The sequence below is a fragment of the Microcebus murinus genome, chromosome 6 (assembly GCF_040939455.1).
Source record: "Microcebus murinus isolate Inina chromosome 6, M.murinus_Inina_mat1.0, whole genome shotgun sequence".
NCBI classification, from domain to species: domain Eukaryota; kingdom Metazoa; phylum Chordata; class Mammalia; order Primates; family Cheirogaleidae; genus Microcebus; species Microcebus murinus.
In genome coordinates this window covers 81,092,634-81,108,860 of record NC_134109.1, presented here as the reverse complement: position 1 = coordinate 81,108,860, position 16,227 = coordinate 81,092,634, and the positions used below count along the sequence as shown (strand labels likewise).

Sequence of the window (16,227 nt, the reverse complement as noted above, 5' to 3'; positions counted from 1 at the left end):
AGACAGAGGGACAGCCACGCAAAGCCCGAAGGACTGTGCTAAGGATCTCGTGGAACTGTAGGAAGGCCATGGGCCTTGGAGCTGCGTGGTTCAGGAGAGCGGAAGACGGAGCCCAACGGAAATGGGGGCCAGACTCTACAGGGCTGTGATGTTAATTATGTCTCTCTCCTTCTCCCCTTGAGTCCCTCATCCTCCCCGTCCCAGTGACAAGATAGAGGGCAGAGAGTTCTCAACTACCCAGAGTGTTTGAGGAAATGCAAATTCCTGGGCCCCAGCCCAAGATGCTCTGATTGGGTGGAGCCGGGGAATCTGAGTTTTTGGCCGGCTGTTGGAGCCAGAACGCTGATGAAGACGGCCGAGGTTCAGGTGTGAGCCCAGGGACCTAGCCACCCCGGAGACCCCAAGACAGCCTTGGAAGTGGAGGCTGACAGCTGCTGTGGTCTGTCTGGCTCACACATTGCCTCTTAAGAGCCCTCATTTCCAACCCCCACAGCTGAACCTCTGACCCTCGCCTGGGTCTACCTGTAGCCCACACACGGGAGTCCTCCCATTCCCGTGGTCCAGCCCAGGTCACCAGGCTGGGGCTTTGCCCAGGTGGGTGTGGGGCCAATTAGGCAGGAAGCCTTTGCCTTCTCAGCCCTGTCCCCTGCCTGCTTCTCCCTGGGGGAGCTCCAGGCTGGGCAGGATGGATTCCAGGACCTTCCCATCCCGCAGCCAGCACCCCGGGCCCATGGGCTGCATGGCTTAAGCCAGCCGACTGCCCACAGGTGCCAATACCCCTCATCGGGCCAGAGAACATCGTGGATGGAGATCAGACGCTCATCCTGGGACTCATCTGGGTCATCATTCTGCGTTTCCAGATTTCCCACATCGCCCTGGACAGGGTATGTCTCAGCCCCAGTGCCCAGTGGCCCAGCCCAGCCCTGGCCTCTCCCAGCTCTTATGACCCCCAACACAGGTCCTTGGAAACCACAAAATCAATATTCCCTTTTCAACCACAGATAAAGAACCCAGAACGTCGGGGATATTGTAACATGCTAAAGTGAGAACTCGAGCCATGGGCTTCAAACCTGGCCTGGGCGAGTAACCCACTAGGCCCGGAGTTAGGGGGCCTACGGGCTGGCACTGTCCCCTTGTGCGCTGCTCTCTGCTCGGCACTGGGGCTCTGTAACTCCCGCCACACTGCAGCGTACCGCGGGGACAATGAAATGTGTGGGGGCTCCCGGCTCTGCAGGTTTACAAGGTCCCCAGCATCCTGAAGACCAAAGAGATAGTATATCCTTCATGGGCCCCCTTCTTCCTCCATTCTACTTCTTTTCCCCACAACTGGACCAGGAGGAGTACAAAGCCCTTATATTTATCAATTTTCACAGTTTCATGGGTTCCAAAATCCCACCTAAAACTCAATTCCAGTAGGTCAGGAAAGCCAGCCTAGAGAACAAAACCTTAATGAAAAGTCACAAATTTGGCACAAATCCAGGAGGACCCTGGAAACTCATGACGTGACCGTGAGCCCCAGGAGAGTGGGAGCCTTGCCTGCCCGTGTCCCCAGGGCTGAGCACCTATTCTGGGACTGAAGGGACAGAAGAATTGCTAGCTCAGGCCTTCCAGGAAGCTGCATTCGCCTTGCCAGGCTGCTAGGCCTGTTCCAGGGGCACCCTGCAGCCGTCCTCTTGGGAGCAGCAGGTTCTTGTGACCCCATTAGCCGCCGTCCTCCATGCTGGCTCTGCTGTCTGCAGCCACCTCGAGCCCTGCCCCTCGAAGACTCAGAGTGTTCGGCCCAGGCTGGCCCTCACCTGCCCCAGCCCGAGGCTTCTCTCCTGCTCCTGCCCCCTTGCCTAGGCTGCTGAGGAACTGCTGGGGAGGGTGCACACAGGAGAGAATGGGGAGAGACAATGGGGGGAGACGGGGAGAGGAAAAGGGGCTCTGTAGTGAGGGTAACAGGGACTGGGAAAGGAGTCTGAGAAGGGAGGAAGGGAGGGAAAGAAGCCCAGAGTGGAAGAGAGATGGGATGGAGGCAGGCAGAAGCCAGGAGTAGCAGAACACTGACACCTTCAACAGGAGGGACGTGCAGGGTGGCAGGGGATGGAAACCAGAGGCAGCTGAGCCACCGCCCAGCCTGAGGCGCCTACAAGGCACCAAGCATGGCAGGAGGTGGCCCACTGGACATTCCTGGGTCCAGGCCAGTCCCCCTTACCAGCTAGGGGACCCTGGGCAGCTTCCTGGCCTTTCTTACTGCACCTCGTCCGCTGTCCACAGGACATAAATGCTAACAGTGCCCACTTCATAGGGCTGTGAGGGGCTGGCAGGAGACAGGAACTGGTCTAAATGAGGCCCAACTTCAATCCTGTGAGGCCAAGGCCAGTTAGCACAACGCCCAGGCCATCAGAAGGGCTCAAACATGGAGCTATTGCTGTGTGGTCACGGGCTATGACGCAAAGCCAGCTGCCCTGCAGTGACGGCTTTCGGGTGCCCCACTTCTTTGAAAGGACAGTGGTGCTCTCTCACCCCTGATCCCTGCCCACCACGGATGAAGTGGGTAAGACCAGATGCTCTGAAGACAGAAGAAGCAGCACCGGCTCCCGGGTGGGCAGGAGCAGGACCCCGGCTGTGCCTGTCCGCCTCTCCGCAGCCTGCAGGCTCTGCTGCTCCCCACGCCGTCCCCACGTGGTGACCCTGTGCCCTCCCCCGCCAGGAGGAGTTCGGGGCCAGCGCAGCCCTGCTATCTGCCAAGGAAGCTTTGCTGGTCTGGTGCCAGCGGAAGACAGCCCGCTACGGCAACGTGAACATCATCGACTTCTCCCGCAGCTGGAGCGATGGGCTGGGCTTTAACGCCCTCATCCATGCCCACAGGTGTGACCCGGCCAGGCCCTCCCAGAAGGCTCCACCACTGAGCCCAGAGCTCCAGGGGCTGGGTCCTCAACCTGCCCAATCTCCCCCAGACTCTGCCCCTGGGCCCTGATGGAGGGGGGACATGGGCACAGAAGTAGAGAGGGAGGGTGGCTGAGTCCCTGGCCTGAGTCAGCCCCTCCCTGCCCTAGGAAATGCCATGGGACTGGCCAAGTGCCTTTGACAGCGGCCTTCCCCACTCTCCGTGCCCCTCAGTTCTACTCACAGTCTTCACCCTGGCAGGTTCCTGCTCTTTGGAGCTTCTTCCCCTCCCACCAGCCTGGCCCCTGTGCCAAATCAACCCTCCCCTTTCTCCATCAGCGTCCTATGCCTTCAGCCAGGGTCTCAGATAACTGTCAGGGGAAACGGAATTCACAGTAAGGTGTGACTGACCAGTAGGGGCACAGGTGCATTTTTAAAATCTACTTAAACCAAAGCCGTCAGTCCCTGCTGGTGAGGAGCCCTTCCCGCTCTCTGTCCAGGCCAGACCTGTTGGACTACAGCTCCCTGAGCCCAGACCAGCCACTGCACAACCTCACCCTTGCTTTCCACGTGGCTGAGCGGGAGCTGGGCATCGCTCAGCTGCTAGACCCCGAGGACGTGGCGGCCCCGCAGGCGGATGAGCGCTCCGTCATGACCTACGTCTCCCTCTGCTACCACCGCTTCTCCCGCCTGCAGCGCAGCCAGACCTTCCAGAGGAGGCTCGCCAAGGTGGGTGACGTAGGGAAGCCGCTGGCCACAGGGGACCCCGGCACCAAGCAGAGGTGACGTGAGCATGGGCTCCACAGTCAGGCAGGCCTGAGTTTCAAGCCTGCCCCTGCCACTTACTAACCATGTGGCCTTGGTCACGTCACCTAACTTCGCTGTGCTCCCTTCGTAGCGTGGAGATGATAATGCCCGGATGGTAGAAGCCCGCTGTGAGTGTTCAGGGGCGCACAAGTGAAGTGCCCAGCTCGGTTTCCGGCATATAAGGGAAGCCAGGGGAGGAATGTCCCTTTCTGTCCCTGCCTGTCCCCTCTACTTTCAGGCTGTTAAGCACCTAATGGGATTAAAAAGCTTAAAGAGCTGGGAGCCTGCAAGGACAGACAGAGAAGAGCCTCCGCTGGGCGAACGCTACGCTGATCCATGTTTGGGGGGGGCTTTCTTACCCTCTGGACACGATGGCAGAGGCTGAGGCCTGGGCAGGCTGTTCTCAGGGTTGGTGTCTCAGTTGGTGGGGGGTGGAGGGATGGCACAGACCAGGGGCTCTGAGCTGCTTAGCAGAGTGGAGAGCTCGGGGAAGGGAAAGAAGGCCCTTAACCCCCAGAGGTGAGTCCAAGTGGGGTAAGGTAAGAGGAGGAAAGCAGGACAGTCTCACTCCCAGTCATGGAGAGGAAGCCCCATGCTTTTCCGGGGCTTGGGTGCCACCACGTCAGTGCCTCCTCAGCAGAGGGCAGGAGCTGCAGCCCACCTGCAATCCTGGCCAGCATTTGGCATCCAGAGGGGAGCGCCTCCATCCCAAGGCCTGTCCCAGCTGCTGCCCTGACCCTTGTCCCGGCCCTCCACCAGATCCTGCTTCAGATCCAGGAGACAGAGGCCCTGCAGACCCAGTACGAGCAGCTGGTGGCCGACCTGCTACGCTGGATTGCAGAGAAGCAGGTGCAGCTGGAGGCACAAGATTTCCCCGACTCACTGCCTGCGGTGCGCCAGCTACTGGTGGCCTTTGCCTCCTTCCGCACCCAGGAGAAGCCACCTCGGCTGCAGCAGCGAGGGGCGGCAGAGGCTCTGCTCTTCCGGCTGCAGACAGCGCTCCGAGCCCAGAACCGCAGGCCCTTCCTGCCTCGTGAGGGCCTGAGCCCAGTGGAGCTGTCCCAGTGCTGGGCAGGACTGGAGCGGGCAGAGGCCACACGGAGCCAGGCCCTACAGCGGAGGCTACTGCAGCTGGAGCGGCTGGAAACGCTGGCCCGGCGCTTCCAGCGCAAGGCAGCCCTCCGGGAGAGCTTCCTAAAGGACGCAGAGCAGGTGCTGGAGCAGCCCAGAGCCCCGCCAGCCAGCCCAGCCACGGTGGAGGCGGCCGTCCAGAGGCTGGGCATGCTGGAGGCTGGCATCCTGCCCCAGGAGGGGCGCTTCCAGGCCCTGGCTGAGATTGCAGACATCCTCCGGCAGGAGCAGTACCACAGCTGGGCAGATGTGGCCCGCAGGTGAGCTGGAGCACATGAACTGTCCCCACAACAAGCTTAGGCTTTTCTGCCACACCCCATCCTTACATGTGCCCCCTTCTGGCCACAGAAGAGAGAGGTGATTTGTGGGTTCAGGGCTCCCTCTAGGAAGATCTATCTCCCAGTGACACTTGAAATTCCACCATCGGTGATTCATGCCTTTTGATAAAGCACTGTCTTATCTAAGTAGCCGCTGAGTGATTCATTCACTAAACAAACATTTAGAGTGTCTACTACGTCCCGTGCACTGTTCTAGGTGCTGGAGATTTAGCGGGGGAGGGCAAACAAAAATCACTGTCCTTGTGAAGCTTACACACTACTAAGGAAAACAAAGAAAGGAAAATATATAAGAGATGGTGGTAAAAAATAATAAAGCAAGATAGAGGGATAGGAAGTGCCAAGGTGGTAGGGGAGGGGGAGATTGATCAGGTGGCCACCTTGCAGTTGCTGGGAAGTTGACTTTTAAGTAAAGACCAGAAGGCAGTAAGGGGCTGGCCATGTCGATGTTGGGAACAGAGGGGTCCAGGCAGAGGGAACGGCAAGTGCAGTGCCCCAAGGTGGACACATGCTATTTTGAAAAACAGTAGAGAGACCAGTGTTGGCCAAAGTGAACCAGTAGCAAGGAACAAGACCAAGGAGGTACAGTGGTGAGGGGCAGGAGCAAAGGTCATGCTGGGCTTTGCAGGGTATAGTAAAGATTTGGTTTTTTACTCAGATGGGAAATCACTGGGGTGCTAAGCAGAGGAGTGAAACAATCTGACTTTTGTTTTGTGATAACCTACTGGATGCCACGCTGGGAATAGATTGAGGCGACCGACACAGGCAGAAGGAGAGAGAGCCACTACGAAGCTATTCCAGGAGAGAGAGGCAGCGGAGGTGGGATTCTGGATAGATTTTGGAGGTAGCTCCAAATAGGATTTGCAGTCAGATCAGATGTGCGTGTGAGAAAGTGAGTTATCCAGATTTTCGTCTGGGCACCTGAAAGGATGGGGTTTTCATTAACAGAGATGGGGACTAGACGGTAGGGAGGTCCTAAAGGCCTAAACCTTCCAGGCCCTTTCTGGCTTCTCTGCCTGTGTCCAAGGGCAGGACACACTGCCCCGCCACCCCCACGCCAGGATGCTCACAGCATCCACAGACCCTGCCCCAGCCACGGAGGTCGGACTCCTCCAGGGCAAGCCCCACTGCTGGCCAGGAACCCCAAGGTAGCTTCCTCGCCCCAGCCCAGGAGGGACCTCACTTATTCTCATGTCCTCCAGGCAAGCGGAGATCGCCCTGCGCTGGCAGAGGCTCCTTCAGCGCCTACAGGGACAGAGGAAGCAGGTGGCAGGCATGCAGGCTGTGCTGAGCCTGCTGCAAGAGGTGGAGGCTGCCTCTGACCAGCTCAAGGAGCTACAGGTGGGCACTGGACCAGGGGACTTTCAGGAGACACAGCAGAGTGGGGGACTTTCCCCATCACTGGTGCTCACAGACACCCAGCACCCTGGGGCTGCGATGACTACTTGTCTCTGGCCAGGTGCTGGCCAGCTCCACCGCCTGTGGGCAGCAGCTGGCAGAGACAGTGGAGCTGCTGCAGAGGCATGGCCTGCTGGAGGCCCAGGTGTCAGCCCACGGAGCCCACGTCAGCCACCTCGTCCACCAGACCACAGAGCTGGACCCCTCCCTGGGCACCAGCGTGGAGGTGCTGCAAGCCAAGGCCACGGCTCTGGCCCAGCTCCACCAGCGCCTGGTGGCTCTTGCCAGAGCGCGGTAAGAGCCCGCCCCAACTCCTCCACCTTCTCCAGAACTTCTCTGTAGCTCAGATTCTCTCCTGCCCAGGTGAAAATATGAAAATACTGCCAGCCTGGCAGTAAACCTGTCTACAAAACCCTTACCCCCCCCCCAGCCTTTGTCCCACCTATTGAGTCACCCAGGGAAAGGAAAGTCCTGAGGGGAGTGTCTGACTCCGGTGGGGACCCCCCTCCCGCCACGCCCTGCGACTCCACAACCCCTCAGTGGCCCTTGCTGGCCCTCAGGCGCGTGCTCCTGGAGCAGACCCTGCAGCGGGCAGAGTTCCTGCGCAGCTGCGAGGAGGAGGACGCCTGGCTGCGGGAGCAAACACGGCTGGTGGAGAACGCAGCCCTGGGCCAGGACCCCAGCCAGATCGCAAACGCCCTGCAGAAACACAAGGTGTCTGCTCCCCTCGCGCCCTGCCGCCGCCAACCCCCTGCCCGTCCTGGGGCGGGGGGAGGCAGGGCCTTCGCCCTGTCTCCCTTCACTGAGCCCTCTACTCTGGTCCCGCACCCAGGCCTTGGACACCGAGCTCCACCGCCGCCAGGCCGTGTGCGCGGAACTCGTGCGGAGGGGGCGCGACCTCAGCGCCCGCGGGTCGCCGGCGCAGCGGGATCTCGGGGAACGCGCGGAGGCGGTGCAGGGCGAGTGGCAGCTGCTGCGGACACGGGTGGCGTGGCGGGGCGCGCGGCTGCAGACAGCCCTGCTGGTCCGGCAGGTAGCAGGGTCGAGGCGGGCAGCCGGGCGCGCGGGGGCGGGGCGGGGCTTGCAGTACCTGCGGACTGTCCGCCCCGCCCCTGCTGCCCTCCCCCTGCAGTACTTGGCCGACGCTGCGGAGGCGACCTTGTGGCTGCGCGAGCAGCGCTCTTCGCTGGAGAGCCGGTGTTGCGGGCAGGACCAGGCGGCTGCCGAGGCCCTGCTGCGGCGCCACGTGCGGCTGGAGCGCGCCGTGCGGGCCTTCGCCTCCGAGCTGCGGCAACTGGACGAGCAGGCGCGGGCGGCCGCGGCCCGGGCGGCCCTCACGGTGCGGGCAGGAACGGGGAAAAGACCCAGACCCGAGCGCCTCCAAGACCAATGAGGGTGTGGTCTCTGCTAGGCGCCTCTTCCCCCATGCTCCACCCCGCCGGACCACACAGAGGGCAGAAACTAGAGGGTCTGCCCTCTAGTTTCCCACGGGCCACCACGGGCTGGTGGCTCACTCCTGGCATTCTGGGAGGCCGAGGTGGGTGGATCACTTGAGGTCAGGAGTTGGAGACCAGCCTCAGCAAGAGCGATACCCCATCTCTACTAAAAATAGAAAAAATTAGCGGGACAACTAAAAATAGAATTAGCCGGGCATGGTGGCCAAAAATGGAAAGAATTAGCAGGGCGTGGTGGTGCTCGCCTGTAGTCCCAGCTACTCCGGAGGCTGAGGCAAGCAGAAGTATCTCTTGAGCCCAGGAGTTTGAGGTTGCTGTGAGCTAGGCTGACACCACAGCACTCTAGCCTGGGCGGCACCAGAGGAAGACTCAAAAACAAACAAACAAACAACGGGAGAGTCTTTGTGGCCCCTGCCCTGGGAATCCTGGCCTTCCCCTGGGTTTGGGTGCCCCAGTCTTGAGCGTCATCTCACCTGCTGACCCAGCCCAGAAGTAGTGGCATCCTGACTGCCCACGGGAATCAAGGTCATCTGAGTAGAGCTTGGCTTGGCTCACTTTGCCCAGCACAGTTGCAGAGCAGTAAGCAGGCTCCTCCAGGAATGTCCCCTTTACTTTCACCACCAAACCCAAAGTGACCCTTAATCTGCATTTGACTCTCTCTCCCTTGACTTAGCTCTTGCCCGTTTGGGGTGGCCTAATCACGGCATCAGACTGCTTTCTAAAAGCCCTTCCTTGGTTCATCGAGCCCGGAGTCCTGACAAGCACATGGGTGGTAGGCAGTTGGATCCAGCCCCATAGAGGGTTTGCAGCCCCCTTTCAAGAAGCTGCGTATGTGTCTCCACATATGGAAATCAAAGCTCACATGAGCTCCTCCACCCTCATCCCTAAGGAGGCTCTGTGTCCTGGACCCTATCTCTTTACAGCCATGTCCTGTGTACCCTCTGAGCTGCCGGGCAGGTCCTCCAGATCTCCAGAGGCGGCCTGGCCGAGCTGCCGCTGCTTGGTGGGAGCCCCCTCTAGACACGCCTCCCTCTGTCCGCTTAGGTGATGTCTGCCCTAAGCCCTCCAGGAGAAAGCCTCAGGCACCCAGGGGCCTGGAATGAGGCTTCCTGTCACTCTGGCCCCAGCATCACCTGGAAGATGGCCCTCCCGGCTGAGTTTGACTCTGACCTTGACACCAACACCATACTCCAAACACAGGACAGCTTGAGCCAGGACTACGAGGGGCTGCGGGCCCTGGCAGAGGTAGTACTGCTTGTTCAAGAAATGTTTGTCGAACACCTACCCCCATGCTAGACCCTGTGCCACGATCCCAGGGAACAAAGCAGTGACTGACATGCTCCCTGCCCTCAAGGAGCTTTCATCACGGCCGAGGACATATCCAACAAGTCATTAGGTGGATGCGGCTGTGATGGGAGCCCAGGTCTGGCTGGGGGTCGGGGGAGGCACCTCCGGGGAAAGGACATTTAAGCTGAGGCTTGAACTCGGAGAAGCAGAGAGCAGGTACAGCCAGAGGTGCTGGCCAGGACCTGTGCAAAGGCAGGAAGGAGGCCAGTGCAGGGAGCAAAGGCCTGGGTGCCTGGAGCACAGAGGCTGGGGAGGCAGTGGCCAGAGGAAAGCCGGAGGCAGGTGGGGCCCAGCCAGGCAGAGCCAAGGCCCAAGGAGAAGTGTGGATTTTACCTACGAGCAGGGCTGGCACTGAGGGGTTCAAGCAGGGCAAGACTAGATGAGGGTGAACTCTGCCAGTGCCCTTTACGCTGACCCTAAGCTCTCACCAGCTCTGTCCAGTGGGTGCTGAGAGGACTGAGAGGATCTGGGGCCCAGCAGTGGGGCAGGGACCCCCTCTGACCCTGCCCCTGGGCTCTGCTGGTGGGCTGCCGTGGGGAGGAGCTCCCCCTTGGGCTGCTCTGGGGCCCTGGGGCGGGCCCTGACCCTCACCCAGCCCGGGCCGCCTCTCCTAGCTCCGCAGGGCCCGCTTGGAGGAGACGGTGGCCTTGTTTGGCTTCTACAGCTCCTGCGGGGAGCTGCAATCGTGGCTGGAAGAGCAGAAGGCTCTGTTCCAGACACCGCGGCCCCAGGCCAACAACCTGGAGGTCGCGCAGCTCAAATACGAGGTACAGCCCCTGGCAGCTGAGCGGGTCTCGGGTGCTTGGCCCCTCCTCACCTGGCTCCTGCCTCCCTATCCTTCACTGCTGTGCTCGGTTCTCCCTCTTAGTGATGGTCCTGTCTGGGGGAGGGGAGCTTGAATTTTGAGGCCCTCACCGGCCCTTTAAGGCCTCGGATGGCTGTCCTTCTAGAGGCAGGCAGCGCTGGCACCCCTGTAGCAGAAAGCAAGTCTGAGCCCCTTCATAGTCGTAAGGGGAGGTGGGAGGCAGAAAGAGCCCCCAGAGGCCTGGGGCCTCCTTTTCCCCAGAACTTCCTCAGGGCCCTGGCCGTGGGAAGGGGCCGCTGGGCTGAGGTCAGCAGCTCTGCTGAGCAACTGAAGCAGAGATGTCCTGGGGATGCCACGAAAATCCAGTGGCAGCAGGAAGAACTGAGCCGGAGGTGAGAATGGGGGCAGTGCAGGGCGCTGGGGCAGGTGGACACAGGACAGGCGGGACATGTCAGAGATGGGGAAGAGAGGGCAGGGGACAGCCAGCCTGGCAGCTTCTGTTTTGGGAGGCTCTGGCCAAAGCCCCAGGGTCATGGGGAAGTGTCCCTGTGATGGAGACATCCCTGTTTCCTCTGCTCAGGTGGGGGCAGCTGGAGGCCCTGAAGGAGGAGAGGGCCACGCAGCTGGCACGCGGCGCGGAAGTGTGCAGTGTTCTGCAGCAGTGTGGACCCACACGGGCTCACCTGCAAGACGTGATGCTCCAGCTAGAGGCCCTGCAGCCAGAGGACTGGAGCTCAGAGGACACCCACCGCACCCTGCACCTGGCCCAGCAGAGGATCCTGGTGCTGGAGAGGCAGATCCACGGACTCCAGAGGATGGCTGTAAAGTAGGGACGGGTCGAGCACAGTGATAGGAGTCAGTGCAGGGAGGGGAGGCTGAGCAGGGTGATGGCGTGAGGAAGGGGAAGGGAACTGGGCTGGGGAGAGGATGGGCAGGATGTGCTCTCAGAAGGGCTCAGGCAAAGGTGGGGATCAGCGTGAAAAACCCCCCGGGGGAAAATAAGAACCACGTGTTCTCACTGTCCCTAGGTCAAGGGAGGGGTGGACATGCAGGGTCACTACCATTGTTCCTAGGGAGCACAGGCCTAGGCAGAGAACACATGTCTGGGGCACAGGGCCCAGGTCAGGCCACTGACCGTACAGTGGGCCTTGTCTCCCAGGGCCGAGGCGCCAGGCCCCACAGAGAGCCGGCCCCTGCACGAACAAGTGGAGATGCTGCAGGGGCTGCTGAAACGAGCACAGGGACAAGTGGCCCAACGGGTCCAGGTCCAGGCCGAGGCTCGGGCCTGGCAAAGCATCCTGCAGGAGAGCTGGCAACTGCGGATGTGGGCAGAGGGCGTCCAGGCCCAGCTGCAGAGTAAGGAGGAGCCGGTGGACGTGGCCTCGGCCCAGCGGCTGCTGGGGGAGCACCAGGACCTGCAGGAGGACATCCGCCTGCAGCAGGAGAGGTCAGGACGAGGGGACAGACAGAGTGCACATGGGGATGGGCAAGGCCTGAGGGGATCAGGCCCAGACAGGGCGTGGCAGGGAGCAGTGTGGTCACCCAGAGGAGTGGCCCAGGCTGGTGTCTGGCATGGTACTTGAGGCAAATTTATAAGGAGGGGATATAATTTAGGGCTGGATCAGGCAGCCCGTACGCTTCAGGGAGGGACCCAGGCTGTTGAGCTGTGGGGGAGGTTCTCTCTGGGCCTGGCCAGACCTGACATGGTGTCCTCAGCCAGGAAGCCCAGTGGCCCTGCCACCCTGGGTAAGGCAGACAGCCCTGGAGTCAGAGGGCTCAGGACCCTCCCCTGGGACAACGATACCCACGTCCTCAGTACGGCGATGCCTCTCCTGCAGGGACGATGTCACGGCCTGACAGGCCAACCAGGGCCACTGCGTGCAGATTGTGTGCCCTGCCTGAGGGAGTTTGACAGGTGCTCGGGGGGCACTGAAACCCGTCCTGCCGTCTGCTTGCCACACGCCACTGCCTGGCTCAGTCTGCAGCCGCTCAGAGGAAGTGGAGCCTTTTTCTATTTCACACAGTGGCATAACCTGTTCCCTTGCTGTGTGGCTGCACCTAGCTGAGAGGGTCACCTTTTTGAATTGCTCAAAGGCTCCATGTGGGCTTGCAGTGGCCCTGGGCGATTTTTCTCTGGGAGTTGAGCTGCCTCAGCGAATGCATTTCACTGGGCCTTGGCCACTAGTGGTCCACGCCTGCAGAGTGGCCAGCCGGCACGGGCAGGGAGTGTGGGAACTCTGAGTCTGAGCACTGTGCTGGGCCCCTTACATTCAGTGGTTCATTTGTGGGCCAGGGTGCAGCTGTCCCGTGGGACAAGTGAGCCAGCTGGGGTGACCAGTCTCAGACCCTCCCACCAGTTACCCTCTCGTCAGAGCTCCCAGATGAGCGAGCCCTGTGGCAAGAGGGGCAGGAGGCTGGTGAGGGGAGCCAGACTGGGTCTGACCCTTGGCCTGTGTCCTGGCCAGGCTGCAGCAGCTGGAGGCTCAGAGCCAGCCGGTGGCAGCCCTGGACTCCCCAGACACCCGAGAGGTGGCCAGTGCTCTGAGGCTGCTGGGCCGTCAAGGCCGGGAGCTGCAGGCTGCGTGGGAGCAGAGGCAGCGGCGGCTGCAGGAGGGGCTGGAGCTGCACAGGTTTGGCCGAGAAGTGGCTGGTTTCACTGCCACCTGTGCCAACCTCGGGGCCTTCCTTGACCTGGACAGCCTCGGGGTATGGAGCTGGGGGACGTGGAGCTGGGGTGTTACTCGCCCATCCCTGGAGGGAGCACATCCCCTTGGGGCCAGAAGCCAGGCTGGGCAGGAGGCCCCTGGGGAAGTGGGGGGTGAGATGGTGCTGCCGTCATCCTCCCAGGCGTGACCTCAGGTCTCCGCACCCCAGGAGGACGTGCAGGGAGCCCAGAGCCTGCTGCAGCAGCACCGGGAGTTTGGGCAGCTCCTAGGCACCCTGGACCCTCGGGCAGAAGCTCTGCAGGCACATGGCGAGAAGCTGGTTCAGAGCCGACACCCTGCTGCACACAAGTGAGCCCAGCCCCCGTCTGGAGCACCTGTGCCCTGTCCTCCTCAGCCTGCACAGACTGCTGCCCGAGGCAGGCGGCGGGGAGGGCAGAATGGAGGCCTCCCCGGCACCCTCCCCACCCCTCTGCCCGCCCTGCAGGATCAGAGAGCAGCTGCAGGATGTCGGGGCGCAGTGGACCAGGCTCCAGGAGAGGAGTGAGCAGAGGAGGCGGCAGCTGCTGGCTTCCCTCCAGCTCCAGGTGAGGGCCAGTGCAGGGCACAAGGGAGGCCTCTCTGAGAGCCTAAGGGTCCCCTCTGCACCAGTGACCGTGAGATTCTTAGGAAGCACTTTGCAGTTTGTAGCACTTGCCCACAAGCCCTGCTCGTGCAGCAGGCAGCCCGGGTCAGGCCTTTCCTGATTAGGAAAATGGGGCTGTGTCCACACCGCACTCGGAGACAGGGCTGGGCCTAACGCGCAAGCCTCTTGGCTGACCCCACACACTGCCTCGTCCCACTGCCCCCTGGCCCCAGCATCTCATGCGGCACTTTAGGATCTTGTGGTCACAGGCACAGCTGCAGACTGTGCCTCTGTCCAGTCTTTGTTCAGCCCCCAGAGTGGCTCAGGGCCAGGCCAGGCCCCAGGCCTCCCAGAGCTTCAGCCTATTTGGAGAGATGTGGCCATACGTGATCTGATGTGGGCTGGAGGACCTGAAGACATTCCTCCTCTCTAGGCACAGTGTCCCTGTCCCCATTTACCCCATGTAACCTCACACCCCACCTCTCTTACACCCAGAATTGGCTCAGGTCCCACTTTTCCCATGGGGGTCCCTGAGACCCCTCTCCCTAGAGGTAAGTCCTTGCACCAGCCCTTGCCCCTGGACTGAGAGCCCCGTCTCCCGGTTCTTGGCAGGAATGGAAGCGGGATGTGGCGGAGCTGGTGCTGTGGCTGGAGGGGAAGGGGCTGACAGCAGCGGGGGGGCCCTCCCAGGCACCCAGCAACATCCTGCAGAAGCTCAGGCGGCACAAAGCAGCCAATAGCGAGCTACTGGCCAACCGTGGACACGTGGTGCACCTGCAGCAGGTGGGGACACAGGACAGAGGGTACAGGGCCTCTTCATCTTCAAATCCCCTACCCATGCTCCGCCACCTGTTTTCCTGGATCACAGTTGCTGGAGGAAGGATCAACCTCAGTTACCACGGGGCTAGGATCCCCCACTGCCTCCTCCCCTGCACTGGCAGCCCCTTGCCTTGGCACCTTCCCCTGCAGCTCTCCAGGGCAAGTCCCAGAGCCTGCCACCTCCACCAGAACAAAGCTCTTCCCGCCCACCAACCCAGTGCCAGCCCACCTTCCTCTACTTGCGGGACTCAGGGAAAAGCCCTCCTACCTCTGCCCACAGTTTGGGGGCCACATGAACTGCTTGAGTCCAAGCAGCCTGTGGAATGTGGCTTGTGGCCAGCCATATCCCACCTCTGCCACCTGGGTCCAGCCTTCTGTGGCCACTTGTGGTGTCCACAGCTCAGCAAAACTCCTGGGTCTTTGTCTCCACTCCAGGTTGGGCGACAGCTGCTGAGCAGCACACCGCACGACCAAGAGGACATACAGTCCAGGCTGCAGAACCTGAGCAGCAAGTGGGAAGAGCTGAACTGCACAATGGCAGAGAGTGGGGACAAGCTCCGGCAGGCGAGACAGCAGGAGCAGCTGCTGAGGCAGCTGCAGGTCCGCTGGAGAGAGGGCCAGGGCACAAGGGGGAGCCTGCGGCTGTGTTGGGAGTGGGCAGGTGGAAAGGGGAGGGGAGGAGTTTGGGCGTTCTGCTAACTCCGGAGCGGCTCCATCAAGCCATTGCAGACTCTGGAGGTCTCTGGCCTATGCAGAGTTGACTGTGGCTGTACCCACCAAGGGGCCAACACAGGATTGTCTCCACGTGCCCAGTGTGTGGTCAGCACAGCTTCTTGAGTCCCCCGGGGAGGAAGAAGCATGGGGACAGGGGAAGGTTTGGGCACTGCTGGTTGGGGGTTGACTGGTGGGGACAGGGGTCCCCAGTAGGTCCCACATCAATCTGGTGCTGCATGTACTGCAGTCTTAGAGCCCAAGGGCCACCTGCTATGGTGTATGTGCAGAGTCTACAGCAGCCCCTGCGTCCTTCCCCAGGATGTGAAGGAAAAGATGGAGCGGCTCGAGGGGGCCCTGCAGAGCGCAGACACGGGGCAGGACCTGTGCTCGAGCCGCAGGCTGCAGACTCGGCACAGCCAACTGGAAAGCAGGAGCCGGGCCCTGGTCTGCCAGCTGACTGCCCTCGTCTCCCAGGCCCACTGTGTGGACGCTTCCCAGGCTGTCCGGGAGGAGGCCCAGAAGTACCTCCAGAGGTGGGGCCCTGCCCACACACCCACCTGCTTGTCCCAACTCAGCCTACTATGTGCCACTCCTGCCGTATGGACAAGGGCCAGCAGGATGGCAGCTACAGGACTTGGGGGTAGGGTCGTTCCTGGGGTGGGAGGGTCAGAGACCCTGTTAGGCATCCGAACCAGGACACCCCACCATCCAAAGTCAGACTGGTCATGTCGCCAGTGGGGCGGGGCCCTGGTGCCCTCACAGGGGGCTTTCCTCAATTCCCAGCCCTGTTCCCAGTGGGTCCCTGGCTGGGACCTCTCCCATCTCTTCTCCCTCCACCCAGGTCTGAGTCCCTGCAGGAACGTCTGGCCACCCAGTGCCTGCAGCTGCAGGCCTCAGTCGAGATGTACCAGTTCTGCCACCTGAGCACCATGGAGCTCACATGGGTGGCTGAGCACATGCCCCGCGGCAGCCCCACCCGCCACACCAAGTGCTTGGGTAGCGCCCAGAGCCTTCTCTGCAGGCACAGGGTAACAGCTGCCTTCCTGCAGGATCCCCAACGTCCCCTTCCCAGACCTTAGAAGCCCTCTGCCCCTACCCAGGGTGCCCTGGCCTCTAAGTCCTTCTCCCGGGGTGTTCCAATTTCCAAAGCTCTGTCCCAGCTCTTCTTGGCCTGGGCTCTTGCCACGCTGATGCCCAGAGCCACATCTGTGGTTCTGCTCCGCACAGCCCTGGTTAAGGGAACCCCAGGAACAGTGGC

General features: G+C 61.4%; 1 protein-coding gene across 1 annotated transcript in view; it reads left to right on the top strand.

Moving 5' to 3' along the window:
• SPTBN5 (spectrin beta, non-erythrocytic 5) overlaps window positions 1-16,227 on the top strand; it is a 47,117-nt gene that overhangs the window by 5,610 nt on the left and 25,280 nt on the right. Inside the window, 21 exon segments of the mRNA XM_076004635.1 lie at window positions 768-884; window positions 2,696-2,853; window positions 3,372-3,600; window positions 4,438-5,069; window positions 6,347-6,485; window positions 6,604-6,836; window positions 7,103-7,256; window positions 7,375-7,575; window positions 7,675-7,881; window positions 9,041-9,241; window positions 9,958-10,110; window positions 10,410-10,540; window positions 10,729-10,974; window positions 11,308-11,595; window positions 12,614-12,854; window positions 13,023-13,162; window positions 13,299-13,398; window positions 14,049-14,219; window positions 14,691-14,855; window positions 15,288-15,502; window positions 15,811-15,997. Of these exon segments, the coding sequence (XP_075860750.1) occupies window positions 768-884; window positions 2,696-2,853; window positions 3,372-3,600; window positions 4,438-5,069; window positions 6,347-6,485; window positions 6,604-6,836; window positions 7,103-7,256; window positions 7,375-7,575; window positions 7,675-7,881; window positions 9,041-9,241; window positions 9,958-10,110; window positions 10,410-10,540; window positions 10,729-10,974; window positions 11,308-11,595; window positions 12,614-12,854; window positions 13,023-13,162; window positions 13,299-13,398; window positions 14,049-14,219; window positions 14,691-14,855; window positions 15,288-15,502; window positions 15,811-15,997 (4,308 nt within the window).